The following is a 22,466-nucleotide window of genomic DNA, read 5'->3' as shown; positions in this document are numbered from 1 at the left end:
TAGGGAAGGCAATGCACATTTCCATGCCATCTAGTGGGTTCTGAAAAAGAGCCATGGGACTAAGCTACACTCCACACCATTTCAGAGGGCATAGCTTAAACAGCACGCCAAACCCCACTGCTTCTTCTTGGGCATCCTCACAAGCATCTGCTTCACACCTGTCATGGACAAGTAATATATTTTCCACAGTGGGGAGCAAATGAAGAGGAGCAGCACACCAGAAACCACCAAGCTCCCCATCACGTTTGGTCACACATCAGTCTGCTTTTCTCCATAACCTTCAAAAAAAAAAATTTGCTTTATGGTCCAGCATCATCACAAAGCCAAAGGGGCAGAAGAACACACGTTGCCATGCCACTCACCACCTTCCACAGCAGGTGTCCCCTTAAAAAAGGGGCTCTCCTCTGCCATCCTCCAGTCTTTAGGAGTTATCTCCCAACCCAACAGGTCGAGGGACACAGGAGAAGCCACCACGTGAGTGATGGCTGGGGACCATGCCATGAGCTGGAGACCTTTGAGTGCAGAGTTGCAGGGAGGGGGCACAGCACTGCACTGCAGCTTCAACCAAATCAGCTCCTCGCAATCAGCACTTGGCAACCCCACAGTGTCTTCAGACTACTAAAAGCATCAGCTAACGATGCCGGCTGACCTCAGACCCAGCCAACCTGCTGAGACCTCCTGAGAAACCATCTCTTTCGCTGTTCAAGTCTTCAGAGAACACAGCCTAACTCAGCAACTCCCCACCCCCCCCAAAAAAAAAAAAAAAAAAATATATATATATATAATAGTATTTCAGAAGTAGAGTTTACAGCCTGATTTTTCAACTTTCAGGCCAGATGCCTCTTATTTTAGCAAGTATGTCAAATACAGCTAGTCCACAATTTATGGATCAAATAAGAAAAGCTTAAAGAGGAGAGACTCAAGAGGCAGAAGATACTTTTCAACAGGAAAAACGAAATGAAATATAAGATTTGCCTCAAAATGCAACAGACCCATGGGACAAATTAAAAAAGGAAACCATAAAATGCTCGCCCAACTCCTTTTTTAATTCTTACATCTGTTACTTTACTGTAAAGTTTTATCTACTGTGTATAATTAGATGTATGTGTGTATGTACATACAGATTTCTTTGAGATATGTGTACAGTTTTTAACCCCAAAGAAATTGTTAATGATGCTCACTGGAAAAAGGAAAAAAATAAAAGGAAAAAAAGAAAAAAGCTGTAATAAGAGCTACTGTGGAAGAAAGGAATAGCAATGACACACATGAAGGTCTGAGGGATGCTGCATTGCAAAGAGGCTTCAGCCTGTGCTCTACAGAGCAGCATGAGGACGGCAGCAAGGAAACATCAGCTGATGGCTGCTCAGCTCCGGGAACATGATGAAGAGCTGAGATCTGGAAATGGGTTGCAAATCCCTGACACAGAGTAAATCCCCAGGAGCCAGGGGCAGCAGCGTATATGCTGTATCCCATCACCATGCCTGCTCTGCTGCCTGGCTCAGCCCCAACCTGGGCCACTCCGTACTCCTGGATGGCAAAAACTCTGCAGAGGGGTTGCTGGAGGCAACGTGGCCCTCTCCAGAGGGCTTGGGGACAGGCCTTCCTATGGGCCTTCCCATCCCAGCCTGACTCCTGCAAAACAGAAACCAGTCTGTTTTTGATTTGCTAGGAAAAGATGAAGGCCACTAGGGGTTTCTTGATCCATGAGAGGGTTATTTACCCAGGGATGGGAAACAAAACCAAAAGAAATAAGGCTGCTGATTCCAGGGCTAAAAATCTGGCAATGTAAATAGGTATCACTACAGGCCCCAAGGTCCTCCAAGAGCAGCCACCAAATGCCGTCACATCTCCTGGTTAAGCCCTGGAAATGTGCACAAGGAGGGAAGGAAACTGCATCCACTTCCACGGGAAGGACCGGGCACCCCATGTTTTACTAGGGTACAGGAAAAGGCAACACAAGTACCCCAACATCACAACCGCTGGGGATCCATCGGGATCCACACAACGGGCCCTCCTGGGAGAGGCAGATCTGCCCCTGAAGCAGGAGGAAAACCAAGGCGCTAGGGCACACCAGGCATCCACCAGCCGAGCTGCGAGGATGAAGTATTCCTCTGGAAACAATCAGGCTCCCTAATAACAGGGCTGCAGCCTCCGTCTGAAAGGGAGGGAGGAGGAGCAGGCGGGGAGAGAGGGACTCGCTGGATATTTATCCCATCCTCATCTTTGTGTTATCAGTACCCCGGTATCAGCATTGTTCAAAATGGCTGCTTAGATGGTTGCCAGCAGCAACAACAGAATCGGTCCATCTGCTGGCATTCTCTCTAATCCATCTCAAACACTCTTCTTCTTTTTAAATGCACACAGGGAAAAGGAAAAAAAAAAAAGTCTGCCTTGTACAAAGAAACAGAATCCTCCTATAACAGAGCCTTTTAACTAGATTTTATGCCACCCCTGTTTCCAGGACACACAGACAAAAGTTAATTTTACGATAAAAGAACCAGTGTAAGGTGCTTTTTTGTTATGAGATCAGAAAGCAAATGGAATTTGAATTGTCTGCAGTGGCATGTATCTGACAAAGATTAATTTAAACAGATATTGTCTCTGAAACCAAAGTCCATTGAACGGCTTCACAGCCCATCAACCATGCGAAAGCAGCTCCTCCAGCAGCACTGCTGACTCCACCACTTTCTTTAAAAATGGCTTAACCTATTTCTTGTAAGATAAAAGGTCATATATAGTTCTATTTTACAAACCCATAATAGCCAAAGCCACACCAAGCAAGGACAATTGGAAGAAAATAATAAAGGGGGGGGATTTCCTCCCCCTTCGCAGACAGATGCTCGACACTCACTGTGTATTTCTCAAAGTGCGCTGGCAGCGTGCGGTCCCAGCGCCGCCGAAATATTTCAGCATCATTAGATTATAATAAAATCCGGTGGCCTTTGTAGGTCGCTGGTGGGGCCTGGAGGAGCCCAGGGCAGCTTCCTGCAAACAGCACAGGACGCTCCCTCCTAAGACATATAAAGCAATGCCGTGCCGATCGAGACAGCTGCTCGAGCTTCAGTGGGACATACACACACACACACACACAAAGCTACAGATATCCAAATCCTGCCATTTCTTTCCTTTTATGTTCCCAGTTTATAAAGAGCACCACAGGGAAAACACTACCAGGGAGTTTCAGAGTATTTGATACAGCAACAGCCCAGCTTTGGGAAAAGAATGAAGGAAAAGCAAAATAAAAGATGACAGCCAGAAGTACTTTTAATATGGTTTCAGTATTTTCAAGAGAAAGCTTCTGTACAAAGAACAGCCAATGAAACATTACCAAAATAAACACAACTGTCTTTAAAAAAGAAGAGTTAAAAAATTATTTATCATCACAAAGAAAATCAAAAAAGATGAGAACCAGCAAGTGAAAGACAGAAAATACATTTGTTTTTCATTCTCCGGATACGCTCCTTTTAATTTGGCATCCAAAACCATTGTAATTCATTAATGCAAATTTTATTTATCTCAGGGATCCATTTGTTGCTCTGCCACTCCTCTGACAGGGCACTTGTCTTCATCAAGGGATCCAAGCAGCCAGGGCGCAGTGCATGTTGTCGCCTGCCATCGCTGCCCCAGAAGACACACAGCACTGGTGCCCCATAAAGGCTGTTACTGGTGTCCCCAGCAGTCACCCACACCCTGCACAAGGGTGGCCAGGGCTCCTGGAACAGAGGCAGTGTCCATCCTGCACTCACTGAGGTCCCTGAGGCAGGGGGACCCACATTCCCCTCCAGTGAGGCGATGCTGCCCATTTTTCCAGGCTCACCTTCCCCCGGGCTTCAAAAGCCAGGCCGACACACAACCAACCATATACACAACCTGCTGTTATCCCAGCAGGTCTGCCTCCTAAGCACATTTGTGGCTTTGTTTTGAATGATGTGGGGAAAGCCAGCGAAAATAAATTAAAAAAAAAATATGAGAAACGTAGAACACAACAAGTAAAAGCACAGGATTTTATTAATTTGTGCACTACTTTTAACTGCACTGTTTTACAAGGGCTAACCCCAATCCTGCACAAAATCCTAAGCCATAAGCTTGAGACAAAAAGCAAATGCTCTTAAAACGCAGCACCGGAAAATCCTTTTGGAGAGAAATGTGGTGGTGTCATGCACAGGTGAATCCTCAGCATTTAATAAAGCACAGACACAGCACCAACCAAATGGAATCTATTAATATTTAAACATCATGATTAAAAAAGAGTCTTTGAAAAATTGAATTTTTGCTCCTGGGACATTTCATTGTAAAAACATGAAGATGCTTTCCCCCTTTGCATCCCCAAGTGAAGCACTACAAGCTGTTCCTGCAGGATCTGCGCTTCTCTGCAAGACATTATCAGGCCCATTCGCAGCTCCTGCTGCAAAGGCAGAAGTCAGGAGTCACGCATTAACGTCCTTCATGCTTGTTAATGTAGTATTAGCAGCAAGTATTAATGTAGTCAAGGCTCAGTGTCTTCCAGTTTTTGTTTTCATTGGGAAACAGTCTGGTCTGTATGGATGCTGAGAAGTCACCTCCCTCCCCTCTTCTCACCCCTACAAGACCAGGGGTACGACAACCCCATTGGCATAACCTCTTCAGGAGAGCATCGAGGTGGGGGTAGGACACACCAGGAGTTTATTTAACAGCCTCTCAACAGGCATCCCACACCTCCAGCTCTTCAGAGCTGGGTGAAGTGATGTCCTGGCTGGCCTCTTGCTGAACACCCCTGTGCTCGGCTGCCTTGTGGGAGGGCGAATCAAGCAGAGAGGGGAAACGCTGCTGCTCCTCCCGAAATCCTGCCTCGGCATCTTTCCAACGTGAGCAATTCCAGCCTTGAGTACAGTGGGCAGGAGGGGAAAAAACGGTATCACAGCTAAACACCAAGCTCTGCACGCCCTAAATGCAAACTCCCTGAAATTAAACACGTAAGCCCATGAATTAACTCTTCCACCCTAATGCTAACAGGATTCTTTTTAAGACATATTTCCAAAGAAAATTAAAAGCTGCCACACCACAAGAGACAATTCACAGCTGGATGTGACTTTGCAGTGATATCAGATGAGGGAAATGCTAGACGAGCTCGTTGAAGTTTTCCAAAAGTTCTATCTTAGGTTTGAGGGAATAACCATAAAGCATCCGACATCAAAGCAAGCATCAAATAACAGCGAAGCACATTCCCTCACACAAAGCTTCAGAAACAAAGCACGCAGGCACATGTGTTTCATGTTACTGCAATTTTAGCACAGTTAAATATTTCCTGAGAGATTCCTTCTATATGTGACCAAAATTAAAATCCACTGTAAACAACTGACATGCTGGAAGCAGAGAAGGCCAGTTCCTCACCTGGGGTAAGCATGCATTTCTAAGAGCATAGTAGGCAAGCTCCTGCTGCTGCCTGCTCAAGCCAGAAACCAGGACTTAAAACACGTTTCCTTTAAAAAAACTCTTCAAACCTATTTATTCTTAAAGCCAAAATTAAATGTTTCATTTCTCCTGTTTTCCTTTTTCCATGTTTTCCATAGCCCCTTTAAGCTAGCATCATTTTGCCTTGAGATAAAGATGAAAAAAAGAGTCCCTGCTTCAGAGGGTCCTATATTAAAAAAACAAACAAACAAACAAAAACCTCAAAAGTCAATAAATAAATCTGCTCAAGCAAACAAAAAATAACCCACACCCCAAGTTAAAATTCCAGCTGTCAAAGTTTTCCTAGCTCTCCCTGCATGGCCAGCAAGAACCTCTGGTGTTTTTCATCAGCTCTGATCCCAGTTTTGGTAACATAGTCCAGACCACACTCAAGAAATATCTCACCTATGAGGGAACAGCAATAAACATATCATAAGAATTAATGTCTAACAATCCTTTGTTTTAATTATCTATTTTAAGAAAAAATAATTAGAAATGGAAAGGGCATAATATATTTAAAGCGTTCATCATGATAGGACTAATGAACCTCTGCCAACCCCTTTTATGTGGTCTAGAGTATTTTAATATACATGGGAGGATAATCCACCTGTAAAAAACAATAAATTAAAAATTAATTAGCAAATTGGAGACACGCTGTATGACAGCTACCCCACCCAAGAACCGAGGGCACAGAGACAAACGGAGCTGTGACGTGGGATGTTGGGTTTCAGCAGGGAACCCAAGCCATGTTTCATGAAGCACGGCGTGCTTCCAAACCCACTCCTGCCAGATGCGATCTCACATGCAGACACAGCTCTTTACATAAAACAAAAAGAGCCATAACCGGGCCTAGAGAGCCCCACAAAAGTGTTTTCCCCAAAATAAACAGCTCTATAAAAAGGGAAACCATCTACAGTTTTAAAAACAACTGTATGCAGGTTTAGCCTCAGCCCTCTAAGAAATCACAGGTGAGGGAAACCAAACACTCGCCTTATTTTTGTTTGGGGGAAAAAAACTAAAAGTACTGAAAACATCATGATTGTTTTTACCTCTGAGGCTGCATTTCTGCAGGTATCTGTGCAAATGATGACTGATAGATGTTGTAAAAGCGGGTAAAATAGCAAGCTCCCAAACCAGCGCTCCCCATGCTCCGGGCATCGCACCTCTCAGCACGCCCAGCAGGCTGCCGGAGCAGCACCCAGCAAGACAGGATTCAGGATTATTTGTGGGTTTGAAGACCAGTGTTTACAAAGGCAGTGCATTTTAAAGCCCTGCCTCATTGTTTTTCTAACAGCACATGTATATTCTGCTCCAGCTGGCACACCAGGGCACAAGGGCTCATCGGAGAGCTCCCACTCAGCGCAGATCAACACCAAGCTCGATGCTTCTGCTGCAGGAACAAGTGTCCTTCCCGACAGTAATCATAAAAGCCATGAACAAGGAATACTCCCCCTAAAGCCCCCACAGACACTTGCCCACCCATACGCAGCCATGACAACTCAAGGGCACACAGCATTATACTATATTAGGAAGCGCAAGCTAGAAACGTGAATTTGTTATGCTGGATAACAGCCTGCTGTCAAAATCCACCAAGGGTCTTTTCTGTCTCCAAGAACCCAAGAGATAATGGTGTAAAACTTTTGTTCATAAATATTTATGCGAGGGAACTTGTTAAAAATTAACCGCCACCGTTAAAGGTTTTGTATCCTTTAGGATTCCCGGCATGCAGCGCAGTCGCATGCTTTATATTAAGCCTGGCATTTCTGCATTCCTTTCCTGCATGCTTTTGTCATTTGTCTAAAAATTAAAAGAGGAAAAAAAAAAAAAAAAACCCACACACCACACACACACAAAGACGGGATCTGTACACATAATAATAAAGCAGTTTTTAAGAAGACAAAGATGCCTGTGTTCAACATCCAAGATCTTTCTTTGAGAAAAAAAAATCAATTTAATGACTCCAGTGAGATCAGGGTTTAAGCCTCATTTAAGTTTTACTAAGCATGGAGGAATTATTGGTTGATAACGTGGCATACATGTTTTTCTCAGCTCTGTGAGCGGGGGAGCTGGGGGCGGACACAGGATCAGAGCCCTCACCCCGCCACCTCCGAGCCCAGGAAGGCCATTCCACTTGGATCTTACTTGAACATTTTTCAAAGAGACTTTCCAACCACAGAGCGAAGGAATTTCACATCCGCACAATCCTCATTTTTTCGCAGGTCTGAGTCAGAAACGCAACTGCGCAAACATCTGATCTTTATTAGCAGCACCTCTCGGCCGCGCCAGCCTCAGGTTGCGATGCTCACGACAGAGATCGTTTGAGGGGAACAGTAGTTTTGATTTAGCACTGGTGAGCATCGAGTAAGCCAGGGGTTTTTTTTGTTTTTTTTTTTTTTTCCAAGTCATAATGGTTCCCATATAAGCCGACAGCCGAGTTCCTATCTTAATTGCAAACACACGCACAGCCACAAAGTGTTTGCGTCTCTGGCGGCTGGAGCTCTTCCACCTCACCTTCCAGCAGCATCCTCGGGATGGATGTGGAAAGTTGGCAGAAGACCTTTGTGCTGCGCCCGAGGTAAACAGGCGGCCCTTCGGAGGGGTTTGCTTTATAAAAACCTCCCTCCGGCTCCACGCTGCAGGGGCTGTGATCAGCCCCCCGGGTTTGCCCACTCCGAAAGGAAACCGCACGTCCCCGCGCGCATCGCCTGCCCGCTTCTGTCCCAAGACAAGCTGTGCTGCTGCTGACACCCCAAACCCACTGCTCGGAAGGAAACCCCATGGGCAAACGCCCCCCTGCGTCCCCTTGGTGCTGCAAGGCCAGCAGTGATCACCTCCAGAACGCGCTGCTTCATCCCCAAGCCTGCGTCTCGGAGGACAATGGGTGCCAGCTCTCATTTCAGAGCTGGGTTCAGACGTGCCTGGGGATGCGAAACGCCAGGGCTGGGACCATCCCCGTCCTCCAGCTCTCCCAGAGGAGCACGGGGGGGACACAGGGTGCTCCGAAATGGCGGTGTGAATGACGGATGCCAGCGCCGCCGCTTGGGGACGGGGCGGCCCCACATGTGTGTGTGTCCCCCCCCCAAACGCCTGACCCTGGCGCTCACCCACGTCACGCACACCATCAGCCCAGCGCCTCTCCCCAAAAAAACACCCCCCAAAAAAAGAAATAAGAAACCCCGCTGCAAAATAAATAAATAAATAAACCCTTTGTGCGAAACCAGCCCTGGTTTTAGGTGACCTCCATCACCCGCTCCCACGGCGGCTGCCTGTGTCAGTGACACTTTGGTCGGTGGTTTAATAAAACATCGCCCACCGTAAGCTATCCACCCCCCCCTTATAATTTGGAAGTTCCCGTGGAGCTACTTCTCTCCTAAAAAAAAATATATATATATATTCGTTTTTTCGTATTTCAAGTATTTTAAGCAGAGTTGGAATAATTAATCGTCTTAACGCAGCCCTTAGAAAATATTAATTCACCCAAAAAAAGGGTATAATCATATCCTCAGAGAAAAACCTTTTGTGTTACATGAATCTTCTCTGCGTCTCCTCAGAGGTGGAAGGAAAATTCTTCTGCTGTTTTCTATTTTCATGTCTCAACTGGAAAATGTTTTGATAATGTTCTTTTCAATGCAAACTGTACTGAATGTGATTTTTTTCTTCTTCTTCTTCTTCTTCTTTTAGCAGTTTTTTTTTTTTTTTTCCCCCGAATGGAAGGAGGGCTCTTTAAACAAACACAGCCCAACTACCCGGCTCCCTCCAACAAAACCCACCCTCTCCTCACCCATTCACGCCATAGCCGGCGCAGGATGAATTTACATTCCACATTTGCAAAACAAATCCCAGCCTAATGTCATTTTAATGGGCGCACGGCTCTGCAATCACTCGCGGGGACAACCAGGAGCGGGATGCTTTATGCAAAACGCCCCGAGCCGCTGCCCTTCCGACGCATACACCCAGAAAGAGGGGTTCCCATGGGGCCGGGGACCGGGAGGACGGGGCCGGGGGGGGGCACCCCCGTTCCTCCTCCCTCCGGGAGGGCTCACAAAAGGCACGGCAGCGGCACACGGGCGTTATTCCCGCATCCCGCCCGCCCCAAATCAGCGCTCCGCCACTCCCCGCGGCGGGGCCAGCCCCGGGGCAGGCTCGGAAAGAAGAAGAAGAGGTGGGGGGGGGGGGGACACATACAAGCGACAGCGTTTTCCCCGCAGCCCCCTCGGGGAAAGAGACCCCCGGGGACACCCCCGGCACAATGCGGTCCTGCCCCCGGGGATGCGCAGCGCCGGGAGGGGGCCGGCAGAGAACAAAACGCGGCAGACAAAAGGCTGAAGCTGATCGGGGGGGGGGGGGGGGGGGGGGGGGGTGGGAAGAAGAAGGACGGACGGACACCGGGGACCGGAGAGGGGGGGTGTGGGGGGGCACTCACCGACTTGCAGCACGTTATCCACCGCGCCGGTCTCCAGCAGGCGGATGCCCCGGCGGAACGGCAGCCCCTCGCCGTGCGGGGCGCTGGGGGCGGCTGGGGGGGGCGCCGGGGGCCCGGTGGCTGGGCTCTCCTCGCCGGCCGTAACGCCGGCGGCGGGGGCGGCGGCGGCGGCTGGGCCCCCCCCCCCCGGCGCTGGCAGCGCTGCCGGCGGCGGCGGCGGCGGCGGCGGCGGTGGCGGGGGGGGAGGCGGCGCTGCCGGCGGCGGCGGCGGCGGTGGCGGCGGCAGCGCGGCCGGGCTGGAAGCTGGAGTACATGCAGATCTGGCGCTCGCTGCGGGGGAAGCTCCAGTAGACGATGCGGCGCTGGACGGGCTCCGGGATGCGCTGGAAGCGGCCCTCCACCCGCTCGAAGGCCCAGCTCCCCGCCACCCTCTTGGCCGCCGCGTCCAGCAGCGACTCCGGTTGCAGCAGGCTGCCCGCCCCGCCGACTCCCCCCGACGGCCCCGAGCCTCCCGCAGCCGGCCCCGGGCCCGCTGCCCCCGCCGCAGCCCCCGCCGCAGCCGGGCAGCAGCCGGCCAGAGCCGCCGGGACCCCGCTGGCCCCCGCCGCCCCCGGCCCCGCTCCGGTCCCCGCAGCCCCCGGCCGGGGGTGAGCGGCCCCGGTGCCCCCCGCCGGGCACGCCCGGGAGCACAAACGCTTAGGGCCCGGGGCACCGGCGGGCAGAGGCGGCCGGAGCAGCTCCTCTCCCTCTCCTCCCTCCGCCATGGCTGCGACCGACTGAGCCGGGCGAGGGGAGGAGAGACGGGGAGGAGGCACCGGGGTGGGGGGGGGGGGAGCACGGGGGACCGGGGGTGGAGACTGGAAGGGGTGGTCCCGCCGGCCCCGAGCCGCCCTCGGTCGGGGCGGGCCCTGCTGCAGACCCCCCTGCGGCCCCTGCCCTCCGTGGGGGTCGGGGGAGAGGGGTTGGAGACCCCCCCAAAGGGGGTGATGCTGCGGGAGGGTGGTGCGGTGCTCCTAAAGGTGCCCCGGGCGGCCGGGGGCTGCACAGCTCGGCCTCGGGTGCTGCCGTCCTACATCGGCCCCATAAAGCCAGCGAGGTGGCTGCAGAGCGTGGGGGCAGCACCCCCAGACCAGCACGGCACAGGGCCGGTGTTGCTGCCCTTCCTTCCAGGGCTGGACGCTTTGATGCCTTGTACAGCGTGGATGCTAACCCAGGACTTCCCCCAAAAATACATCCCCCAGAAATACATCCACCAAAACTCCTTTGTCCCACCTATTCCTATTCCTATTCCTATTCCTATTCCTATTCCTATTCCTATTCCTATTCCTATTCCTATTCCTATTCCTATTCATCTCCTATTCCTATTCCATCTCCTATTCCATCTCCTATTCCATCTCCTATTCCTATTCACTCTTACCGAAAGAGCAAGAGCACATTTCCTGGAATTATTCCTGGAATAACAGGGCGATGCAAGTGGGGAACACGAAATAATTCTGCACCTTCGCTATGCCACAAGACACCTCCGAGCCCAAGGTCTCCTTCGCAGGACTCGGAAGGAAGGGGTCAGGTCCCCGGCAGGTAATGGGAGCAGTAATGGTAATCGATAAAAGGCAGGAAGAGGTTTTCCTTGAAGGCTGAGGTGCTCCTTGCTGCCGTTCAAGATAAGCAGGGCTAACAGGCAGCCTCGTTTACCTTTTCCCCAAGAACCTGCCCCAAGGCAGAGCAAGCCCTCCTGGTGAGCCTGCCCAATGCTGGAATGCAGCCCCCGGCCTGCCCGGTCCTTACAGAGCTCAGCCCTCACTCACGTTGTCCCAGACGGTGCCAATCAAGAGGATTTTTGACTTCAGCCCGAGCATGGATGTAAATCATTCCCAATGAGCTGACTCCTCACTGCATACATGTATCATCCAGGCTCAAATCAAAGCGAGGGCAGGGCAGTGGCTGGCCAGTCAGTCTCTGGGGGGTTACCGTGTTATTCTGAAGATAAATCAGCCTATTTGTCCTTTCCCTCTTTGACCTAACGTTAGTTGCTCTCCCCACTCCTTCCCATCACCCTATCCCTGTCATTACTGCCTCAAATGTCCAAGAGGGGATTTCTCCTGCCCTGGAGAACACAGACAGATGTCTTCTCATGGCTAAATGTCAGCCTCCTGCCCAGTCCCTGATGCTGCTCACAGGGCCTGGAACCAGCAGCCTCAAGGATTCACCCCACACTTTCCTGAGCCCGGCCGTTTGCTGAGCCTCTGCCAGCAGCAGCCCTGGTTTCCCTCACGGGTTTGAGGTTGTTTGGGAGGGGTGCCCCATGCCACGATGCACTGACTGCCTTCAGCTGCTCTGGGCTGGGCATTGGGGTCATTAACAACACTCTGATTGCTCGTGCTGGCCCTATACAGAGCATTTTAGCTCGAGTCCCTGGCTAGAAATGTGTAGCCACAGGGTCTGGAGCCCTGCTGGATATCACAGGGATTTCTTTAGGTATCAGCTCAGTCCAGGTTAAGCTGCCGGCACTTCAGGGCAAGAAATCTGCCACAAAATGAATTTGAACCTCAACACAGCATCCTGCCGAGATGCCCATTGCTCCCTGCAGGCCTTTGACACCTCTGCCTGCTTTGTGGCAGGCAAGGACAAGCGCCAGGAGGTTCCACATCAGCACACGCACCCCCTGGGGTGGCTGCTCTCCTCCCTCCCCGCCACATCCCAACCCCACCGCCAGCCCAAACGCCGCCTCTCCCTGGGCGTTTTTCCCTCTGTGTGATGCTCCCGAGACTCTTTGACATTGCTTTGACTCTGAGCAGTTAACGTGGTGCCCTCGATAACGTGGATAACGCCGGCTGAGCCTTGCAGAGATAAGAGCGGCACTTCGCAGGACCCGGCGAGCACCAGGCAAGTCCTCTGCCGACAGATGAAGATATGCAAGCACAGCAGAAGCTTTATGGCCAATTAATGACTGGAAAGGAGCTAGATAGCAGAGTACTTGCGGCTACCAAGCTCCAGCTCAGGCCACCCAGAGGATTTGCTGCTCCAAAGCAGCCAAGGCCGGGTTTATTGGCAGCCAAGCTCCATGCTGCAGCCTCCAGCACTCGCTGGAAGGGAGCAGCCTCTGCCCTTCCCGTGCCATGGTGTTTGGAGCAGAGGCAATGAGGGCAGTACGCTCAGGAGGAGGGGGATCTATTACCCCAGGTATTTACCCCTTCACATCCCTGCGGATCCGCTGCCCAGGGAGGGGCAGAGACCTTTGCTTCACAAAATAATTGGCCTTACAAGAGAGGGGAGCAATACCCTGGTGTGGCTGCCCATGGGGTTGAGCCCTATTTTTAGATTCTCCATTGCCTAGCAAGGTCTCCAACGAGGTATAAGCTGGAGCTGGAGCCTTTTTGCCATCAAACTGTTTGAATCCCCCGTGGCTTCTCCGCAGACTCATTAGCGCTGGGTTATTGCTATGCTCCTCTTTCAGCAGGGACTCTAATAAAGTTGGTTTTCACAACCCAGCCAGCTATTTTATGAAACTTTCTAGCACCGACAACCTCAGGGACCTCCTTCAGATGTGAGTGCAGTTGTCCCCGTAGTGGAAAGAGAAGTGCAAGGACTGAAAGTTCCCTCTCCTCTCCCCAGACAGATCAGATGCGGGATGGCTGCTCTCACACTCATTTAGGCACAGAAATGTCTCTGCTCACCCAGGTGGCTCTGTTCCTGCAGACCTGGGCTCCCCCCATATCCCAGCAGGGAGCTCTGGCTCTTGGGGAGCTGTAGTTCCCTCTCCACGCCCCAACATTACACAGTTCCCATAAGATCAGCAAAGTGCTGAGCCTCTGCCTTACCATGGAGGATTCTGTTCCTTTCCAACTAATGCATTTACTGCGTTGGCCAGCAATTAAGTGCGTGAGAGGCACTGGGCGAAGACCCTCTGCTTCCAGGGGAGATGCTCGCCTCCCGCAGCAGGTTCTAAAAGCACTGAGCGCTCCAGAAAGTTACTCAGCCCCACACAGCCACTGGCCCCAACCCTGCCAAGCTCAGCACAAAGCAGCCCCAACACACTGACCCCCCTTCCATCACTGAAGTTCCCTCCCGTTAATTAGAAATGCAAAAATAACCAAGAAATTATCTGATGTCTACATGAGTATTAATAAATGAATGTGATGCAGCGATGCAGCAGGCAGGGGCCAGCACCCCATCCTGGTCACAGACATTTTTCCAGGGTCCCCCACCTCTCCCCATGCAGAAAGCAGGAGACGGGTTACACAAGAACCCATTTGCTTTGCTCCAGCCTTTTAACCTCTGCATTTTAATACACTTTGCAAATGGTAATTAAAATGCAGATAACTCTCTGGGTGGGCAGAGAAGGGAAAAATGGCACCAAGTGGCGGGGGGAGAGGCTTGGAGGCCTTTGGAGGGTGGAGAGAGGCTACGGGGGAAACAGCAGGTCTGCTGGATGCACCTTTGTCCAAAAGCCAGAGCGGTGCCTGCACATTTTGGGGTGACTCTGCTGTCCCTCTGCCAGCAGACAAGGGACAGGGCACGCTGAGGTACCAGGCTGTGAAACCCTAGCACTGGGCTCCATCCTGCTGGTAGTTCATGCCCAGCTAGGACCTGTGCCATGCTGCTAAGGGCAGACATAAGGGGCTGTATCTGACCCATCCTCAGCTCCATCTTAGTCCCCAGCACCACTGGCCATGCAGGGGACATGGGTCACCAGGGCTGGCTCCTTTTTGCGGCTGTTTCTCTGCTCTGTCCCAAATCCTTGGGCAACACCACAATGAGACAGGCCTGGACACACTCACCAGGGACGTCAGCAAGTTGCCCAAAGCCGGGGGAAGCTCCATCCCTCATTCCCCAGCTCCCAACCCACGGTGGAGGCATGCAGATGCCATCCCCACACAGCAGCAGCAGCCCCAGCCCATAGAGGCAAGCGGGGCCTGGCCAGGCTGGACTTTGGGGGTCAGAAACACATCGGCCTGCATTTATTTTCCCTAACAACAGCGATCTCTCTGTGTATTTTCGCTCTGTTTTCCTAGGCTCAGCTGCCTCCTCAATGAAATGTTTCCAAAGCAGCCCGGCTCGGCGGCGCGCCAGCCCCGGCTGCCAGATGAATGGGCGGAGGAGGAGGGACCCATTCCTCTTCTTGACACGGCATCGCTGCACAAGAGGCCTCTGTTGACATTAGGACTGGCTGTTCCCCCCTTCTCCCGAGAGGATCTGCCCATCCCAGGCAGGAGCAGCACACAGGGCCGAGGCAGCGGCACCACGGACCAGCCCTCGATGACAAAGATGCACGGGGCAGCATCGGTGTCACCCTGGCTGTCCCCTCAGACACACAGGACATCACCCAAGCTGCTGCCCTGTCCCCAGGCCGAAGTGTGTCAATAGTGAGAGCTCTGCTGCTGCCTGGGATGCTGGTGGTGGGGAGAGGGCTGTGCCTGCTCTCGTGGAAAAGAGGCCAGGCAGGCATCGATAAGATGAATTAGTTGTCTCAGCAGCACCAGCAAAATGAGCGAGAGGAGGGGAGCCCGTGAGGCCCGGCCTGCTTTGTTTCAATTACAGCAGCTGCCAGAAGAAAAAGATAACCTCGATATTGATGGCAGGAGCAGCAGACAGAGGTGCCCTTGTGGGCTGCGAGGAGCAGGTAGAGGAGGAAGGGGGAGGAGGAGGAGGAAGAAAGGAGGGGAAGACACAGAGCCAGGGAGCAAGGACCCCACAGACGGACTGATCCTGACCCACCTGCCCCCAATGCACCTTCCATCCACCCCAGCCCTTGCTCCATGGAGCCATGTAAGCAGAAAAAACGTCCTTTGCTCCTCAGTCAGGGGTCTGGAGGGGAGATGGAGAGCTGGGGGGGGGGGCACTGGGCAGGGCTCCGTGGTTAATGCCCTGCCCTGGGGGTCTAAGCCCTGGGCTCCCACCCTGCTGAAGGGCAGAAGGGTTGGGGAGATGGGGCTCTCCTGTCTTCAGCCCCTTCACCTCCCCTGGTCAGCACAGGAGAACGCAAATCTCCACCAGCCGCTGCTTTATGGAGCCCAACATTCCCACTTTGTGCTGGGAGAAAGCCCTGAGGCCACCCCAGCACTGTGCGAGACCCCCGCACACACCCTTTTGGGGCACCCCCAGAGACCAGAGTGGACAGGGTTCGCTTCACAGAGGCTTTATTCCCAACCTGGCTGTCCCCATCCCCGCTTTCTCCCCCAGGACCCTCACCCCCTTCCTCCCAGCGCTGTGTGCCCTGGCCGCAGCCCCTCGGTCTGTGAGAGGGGACAAGGCCACCATCTCGCGGCCACCCACCACCACTGCACATACCCGTGTGCAAGGCCTGGAGGGTCCCCAGGGTGCGACAGCGATGGGGGTACAAGGGTTGGGGCATGGGGAGCCTACCCAGCAGCGCCCATTCCTAGTGCCCCCAATCCTCTGGGCTCATCCCATCCCTCCACGGGCACCCATGGGTGCCGGGCCGGGCTGGCAGCACCCAGCTCTGGTCCCTCCAGCCCTGCCCTGCTGCTCCGTGCGGTGTCGGCCTGCAGTGACCGGGGACATCCCGGTTTACACCACAGGCTTCATTGAGCACGGAGAGGCAGGCGGCAGAGGAAGGGTCAGAACTGAGTCCTGCAGCCAAAGCACAGCACCTTTGGGTGTCAGAGGGGGGATTTTCATCCCTGGGCACGGGGTGGAAGCATGACCCACAGGGGGGATGCTGGAGGGGGCTGTCACACCAACGCTGCTGGTGACCAGCGGCCTGAAACGAGTCCTCGACACCTCTGGGAAGCGAGCTGGCACGCTGTGCACGCTACTGGGTTCTGCGAGGCTGCCCAGCCTGGCTTAGGGATCACGTCCCTCCTGCTTCTGCCCGTTGGGATGGGGCTGGCTGTGGTCTCCATGGTGGTGGTGAGCGTGGGCAGCAGCCCTGTGGTCCCCGCTGGGCTCTGGGGCTCTCTCGTGGCTGCCCGCGTGGTGGTGAGGGTGGAGGGGCTTGTGCTGGTGGTGGATGGGGGCCTCTGACTCCTTCTCCTCCTGGTCAGGAAGCGGGCTCGGGGTTACAGGGACCTCCATGGTGCTGTTAGCCTGGGAAAAGTAACACAAGGGCTGGTGTGCTATGGGAATGAGCACACAGCCCCACAGTGAGCCTGCAAGCACACCTGAGAGCGGGTGTGAAAGCAGAACAGCATCCACACCACAGAAACGGGCATGGGATAGATCCCTGGCTCTCTAGCCAGGACCCAGGGCAGGCAGGAGAGGCTAGAGCACAAGGGGAACAAACCTCTTTACACACATCCCTTGGTTCAAGTTGTCTGTGCTCAAGGGAGTTCCTGAGCCAGAAAAGAGGCTTTACATTCAATGTTTCTGTGTGAATTTTTCCTTTAGGAAGAGACTGATCACCTGCTGAGCCCAAATCCATGTGCTTTGCCTTGTTGCAAGCATGCCACCTCTGCATCCATTGCCTGCCCCTTTCTTTTTTCAGGCCAATAGCCCGAGTTAGCTGTTCCAGGCCAGCTGCTGCAGACCACCACAACCCCATGAGCCCCCTCCTCCTCACGCAGTGCCCTTCTGCACCCCTCCAGCTTCCAGCCCCCTGCTCCCCACAGCAGCCCTTCTTCCCAGCTGGCGATGAAGCCCCACAGCACCATACCTCGTGGGTGCTGTTGGGGTAGAGGGAGCAGTTGCCACAGAAGTCCTTGCTGTGGGTGAAGCGGATGGCCGACTCGACGTAGGGGAAGTGCAGGAAGCTGTAGGGCAGCTGGATGTGGAAAGCCAGGCGGCCACAGCTGCGGGGCAGAGCAGGGGACGAGCTGTGGGGGCTGCACGGGAGGGAGACCCAGGGACGGGCAGGGATGGTGACCCCAACCCTACAAGGGGCTCCTTCCCGTGGGGGAGCCCTCACCGGTCGTAGACGAGGAAGTCGTCCTTGTCCCCCCCCAGCAGCTGCCAGACGTCGGGCTCCTGCGGCTGCTGCTGGAAGACGGGGACGCCCGGGGGGGCCTGGCGCTGCAGCTCCCCGAACATGGCACGGGAGAGCGGCGCCTGCTCGTTGACGATCATGTAGCGGACGTCGGCCATGCCCTGCCGCGACAGCCTCTGCCGCAGGCCCCCGAGGCTGCGGGGAAGGAGGAGCTGAGGGGAAGCCGCCACCGCCGCCACCACCACCCGAAATGGCGGGGCTGGCGGGAGGGGGGGGCAGCCCTCACCTGTGGGCCTGCCGCAGGCAGAAGTGTCAGCTGGCCTTGAGCAAAGCCACCACCGTCACCTGCCCCGCCGCCTCCGCCATGGGGCTGGAGCCGTTGATCTGCCATGCCGGGGCCTCCCGGCACAGCCGGCTGCCGTTGGTCGCCCCCTCGGAGGCCAAGGCCAGCCCCAGCCAGGAGGCCAGGGCCAGCACCAGCAGCCCCATGCCGGCGCCGGCGGGGAGCTGGGGGGGGACACAGGGTGTCAGTGCCCCCACACCAGGGCTGTGCCTGCCCGTGGGGACTGCCCTGCTTCCCCCAGAGACCTCCTCTGCCTTGCTGACCCCAAAAGTTGAGCCCAGGGCTGGTTTGGGGAGCCAGGCAGCCCCCGCAATCCAGCCGCAGGGACGGGGGCGGTTTAACCTTCAGGCCACCTTGAAGGTTCTTGGCGCCCCAGCAAGGGCTGGGGGAGTTACACAGACCCTTTAACCCCCCTGCCCCCCAGTATCTGCCCTACTCTCCCTTCCTCCCGCAGCCCCCCAACCCTGTCCTCACCACGGTGTGCCCCATCCCACCACGATCCCGCACGTCTTATGGGCAGGGGGAGGGCATGGGGCTGTGGGGACAACCCAGGGAAGGGGTGGGGGGGACATGGGGTCCTGATGGGAGAGATGTCCCTAATCCCCAGCCCTCTCCCCCACCCAAGAACAAGCCCTCAATACCGCACTTGTCCTCGCTGCTGTCCTTTGGCCAGACCTCAGCTCCCAGTTCTCGGCAGTGCCCAGCTGGCCCCTGCCTCCCTTTTATCTCCTGACCACTCTCCCCGCCCAGGAGGGAGGAGAAGCGCCCGGCTGCAGCAGGGGGGATGCTCCCCGGCCCCCACCGCCCTCCTGGGGACAGCAACAAGGCCCCCTCTGTCCCCACCAGGCCCCGCTGCCGCAGCTGAGCCCCAGCCATGCCAGGGCAAAGCTGTGCCTGGTGCTCAGCTCACACAGCGGGTGCCGCAGCAAAAAGCCAGGCACATGGCCCCAAAACCACTGCCACGGGCTGGGTGGCACTGCCAAGGGCACCGCTCGCCCTGCTGGCACCACTGGGACCCCAAAAACCTTGTCCTGAATCCTGGGGTGCCGGGGCTCCTCGCCTTGCTTTGGGGGCCACCCTGTTGTGCTATGGCCACTTTAGGGTCGCATATTGACCATCGAGCTGTGTAGGGCCACGAGGGTCCCCCCAAGTGCCAGCCCCAAGCACCACCTGCCTAGGGGTGCATGGAGCCGGAGCTTCCCCCCCCCCTAAAAAAAACCCATACGGCAATTGCTCGCCGCCTCGGCCCCACGCTGACATCTCCGCAAATATTTGAGCAGCTTTATCGTCCCGGGGGATCTGTACAAAAACACGATAAGCCGGGGAAGGGCAGCGGCCATAAACACAGCCGGGGACACGGCGACACGGGGAATGGGACGGGACGGGACGGGGCGGGGTGGGGGGGGGATCCAAAATGGGGGCACTGGGGAGGGTCGGGGCTGCCAGCAGCGACCTGATATCGAGGGATGGGGCAGGGCAGAGGGGCAGAAGAGTGGGGACAGCCCCCCCCCGGGGCCGCCCCGTCCTTATGGGGGAGGAGGGCCCGGCTCCCCGCACCGCCCCGGGGCGGGCCCGGCCTCCAGCCCGGCGTCCCCTTCGCCCGGAGCCCGGTGAGCCGGCGGCGTGCGCGGGGACACCCGGGGATGGCCCCTGAGGGGGTTTAGGGAGGTTATGGGGGGCTCAGCTCGGGGTTGGGGGCTCCCCGTGTCACCCCCAGTGGGGAAGCGGGGTGGGGGATCCCTGGGTAAAACCCTTTTATTTTTTTGGGGTGACACGTGGGTCTCCCCACCGCACCGCACCCGAGTTTTTTTTTGGGGGGGGGCACAGTCCTGCTGCGTGCCGCTGTGGGGTCACATCTCTCGTCCCCTACCCCCCCCCCAGTTTCACAGTGTGGGGGCAGGAGGCTGCTCTCCCCGTGCCTGCCACCCGCTGTGACTTTAGGGCAAGGTCACTGCCCCAGCCCCATCCCATGGCCCCCAGTCCACCCATTGCACTTCCCGCTGCGGGTACAGGATGCCCCCCCCAGACCCCACTACCTCCCTATGACACCCCCGAGGGGCACACAGAGTGCACTTGGGCTCCGTGCATGGCTGGGAAATGGCTTCCCATGGCTGGCAAGCCCCCGCTAACCCCCTCCATCTTCCTGCAGCGTGCCCAGGCCATGGCGGCGTCGCTGAGCCGCCCCTGCTTCATCTCCCTCCACGTGCCCTACAGACAGCGCTGGGCCCAGGACCTGGCCGCCTCCTTTCGCTTCCACCCCGTGGCCGTGCGGGAGACGCCGCGGGTGAGGCAGCTGGCCCTGCGCCGGGGAGCCGCCGTCTTCCTCCTCAACCAGCGCCTGGCCCCATCCAGGGCCCCCTCCCCTGATTTCCTCTACGATGTGGACCCCCAGCCCGCTTTGGGGACAGCCTCTAATGTCTGCTTCGAGGTAGAGGATGTGCCGGGGCTCTGCGAGCGGCTGCGGGGCCGGGGGTGCTCCGTGCCCGTGCCCCCCACTGAAGTGAGCGACGAGGGCGGCTCCGTCACCTACGGGGTGGTGAGGTCCGTGGTGGGCAACATCAGCCATACCCTGCTGGACCGATCCCGCTACCGGGGACCCTTCCTGCCCGGCTTCCAGCCCGTGCAGGGAGCACCCCACGAGGCAGGGGACGGGGTGGAGATCACCAATTTCGACCACATCACCTACGTCTGCCCGCGGGGCGGTGCGCGGGCAGCTCTGGACTGGTACCAGCGCTGCTTCGGCTTCCAGCGCTTCCTGCTGAGCCCGCAGGAGAGGCTGGCCGAGGGCTACGTGCTGGGCGGGCAGGGGGTCGGCATGCTGCTGCTCGCCCTGCAGAGCGCCCAGGGCTCCTCGGGGCCCAGCTGCAAGCTCGTCCTCGCCGAGTCCCTCTCCAAGGACAGCCCCAACCAAGTCGACACCTTCCTCGCGCAGCACGGCGGGGCAGGGATCCAGCACGTCGGCCTCTGCACGCCGGATATTGTTTCCACCACCAGGGCCTTGCAGCAGGCTGGTGTGCGGTTCTTCATGCCCCCCACCACCTATTACAGCCAGCTGGGCAAGGAGGAGGAGATCCGAGGGGCTGGGCAAGACCCCGACATGCTGGCAGAGCTGGGCATCCTGCTGGACACCACGGTGCCTGGGGAGAACAAGGGGCCGTGCACTGATGGCACGGAGAGCCCTTCCCGGAATTACTTGATGCAGATCTTCACCCATCCCATCTTCTCCGAGGAAACCTTCTTCCTGGAGCTCATCGACCGGCGGGGAGCCCCTGGCTTCGGGGAGGGCAATATTCGGGCGCTGTGGAAAGCTGTGCAGGTCTATATGGACCAGCGGCAGTAGAGGCAGCCTTGCTGCAGCAGCTCCCCTTCTCTCCGACCCAGCCCTGGGGCAATACCCCGCTGTAGGGCTTCCAGCAGGCACCTGGCAGAGCCCAGGATGGCAGGGACCAAGGGATGTCTCCAGCACAACCCTGAGCCAACACCAGTGCAGCAGCAGGTTGCTTGGGGCCAGGTCCAGTGGGGCTCTAAGCACTCCCGGGATGGAGATTTCCTCCCCCTCCTCAGGCTCCCACTGATTTATCAGCCTTACAGTAATATTATTCTGCCTTAATTTCATGCGAATCTAATGAGACCTGTGCCTGCAGCATGGCCAAGGGCACTGCTGGCACAACAACCCCACGTGGGGGGATGAGGAGAGCACTATGGACACTGCAGCTCACCACCAGGTACCAACCAGAGCATCGTCAGCCCCCGAATAGGGAAAGTGACTGCCTCTTTCTCACCTAAATTAAAGAGTTTTAAAGAGTTAACCTGAGAGATCATCGTAACTTTTTATTCTCCTGTTTAAGATTTGCTGAGTGCCAGGTGAGGATGGAAGGGCCCTTCCCACTGCCCAAAGGAGTCAGTCCCCAGCCCTGTGGTCCCTCAGGATGAGGCCACCCGCCCCTCTAACATCCCCCAGGCCCCATGGGGTGTCCTGCTGCAGGAGGGCTGACAGCTGCCCTTCCCGCAGAGGTGCTCTGGGTGCCTTACGTAGGAGCAGAGGGGTTGGGGGCACCCATGGGAAGGGGTGCAATAGCCAAGGCACCGCTCTCTCACAGCCCAGACACCACCAGTACAGACTTGGTGTAGCAGAGCCACGCTGCAGCAGAGGCAGAAAAATCACTTCAAAACTTAAAAACACCACCTTTGGAGATTTATTAGAAAGCCCATGGCTCAGATTCAGTAAAAACAAGCATCAAAAGGGCTAGGGGAGGCATGAGGGTACAGCAGCAGCCCCAGTCGCTGGCTGGTGGCCGAGTTGCAGACGTGTGCCAGGGCTCGCGGGCAGCCAGGGCCGCGTCCTTCCTGCTGCCCGGGGGGGCTTCAGCCGAGCAGGGAAGGCGAGC

The 22,466-nt window shown here is 55.8% G+C and overlaps 3 protein-coding genes across 3 annotated transcripts in view; 1 reads left to right on the top strand and 2 right to left on the bottom strand.

Moving 5' to 3' along the window:
- The window catches only part of ZSWIM5 (zinc finger SWIM-type containing 5), an 87,545-nt gene extending 75,836 nt beyond the window's left edge, over nt 1-11,709 (bottom strand). The window contains 4 exon segments of the mRNA XM_032192244.1: nt 9,854-10,054; nt 10,107-10,686; nt 10,688-10,785; nt 11,655-11,709. Of these exon segments, the coding sequence (XP_032048135.1) occupies nt 9,854-10,054; nt 10,107-10,686; nt 10,688-10,785; nt 11,655-11,709 (934 nt within the window).
- Nucleotides 11,710-15,983: 4,274 nt separating this feature from the next.
- Nucleotides 15,984-18,759, bottom strand: LOC116491939 (selenoprotein Pb-like). The gene is made up of 5 exons (XM_032192309.1): nt 18,720-18,759; nt 18,022-18,242; nt 17,718-17,930; nt 17,466-17,601; nt 15,984-16,900 (listed from the first exon to the last, which is right to left on the bottom strand). Exons 2-5 carry the CDS (start codon nt 18,222-18,224, stop codon nt 16,658-16,660), a joined length of 795 nt encoding a protein of 264 aa, XP_032048200.1. The 5' UTR covers nt 18,225-18,242; nt 18,720-18,759; the 3' UTR covers nt 15,984-16,657.
- A 1,480-nt stretch (nt 18,760-20,239) lies between these two features.
- On the top strand, nt 20,240-21,830 carry HPDL (4-hydroxyphenylpyruvate dioxygenase like). Its single transcript, XM_032192620.1, has one exon. The coding sequence runs from the start codon at nt 20,240-20,242 to the stop codon at nt 21,416-21,418; it is 1,179 nt and encodes a 392-aa protein (XP_032048511.1). The 3' UTR covers nt 21,419-21,830.
- Nucleotides 21,831-22,466: the final 636 nt, after the last annotated feature.

Source organism: Aythya fuligula, chromosome 8, assembly GCF_009819795.1.
Source record: "Aythya fuligula isolate bAytFul2 chromosome 8, bAytFul2.pri, whole genome shotgun sequence".
NCBI classification, from domain to species: Eukaryota; Metazoa; Chordata; class Aves; order Anseriformes; family Anatidae; genus Aythya; species Aythya fuligula.
The sequence above is the reverse complement of the archived record's forward strand: the minus strand, read 5'-3'. Positions and strand labels throughout refer to the sequence as shown.

Bases quoted from the DNA above. Each gene is read 5' to 3' on its own strand.
- HPDL (XM_032192620.1), top strand. From the start codon at position 20,240: ATGGCGGCGTCGCTGAGCCGCCCCTGCTTCATCTCCCTCCACGTGCCC.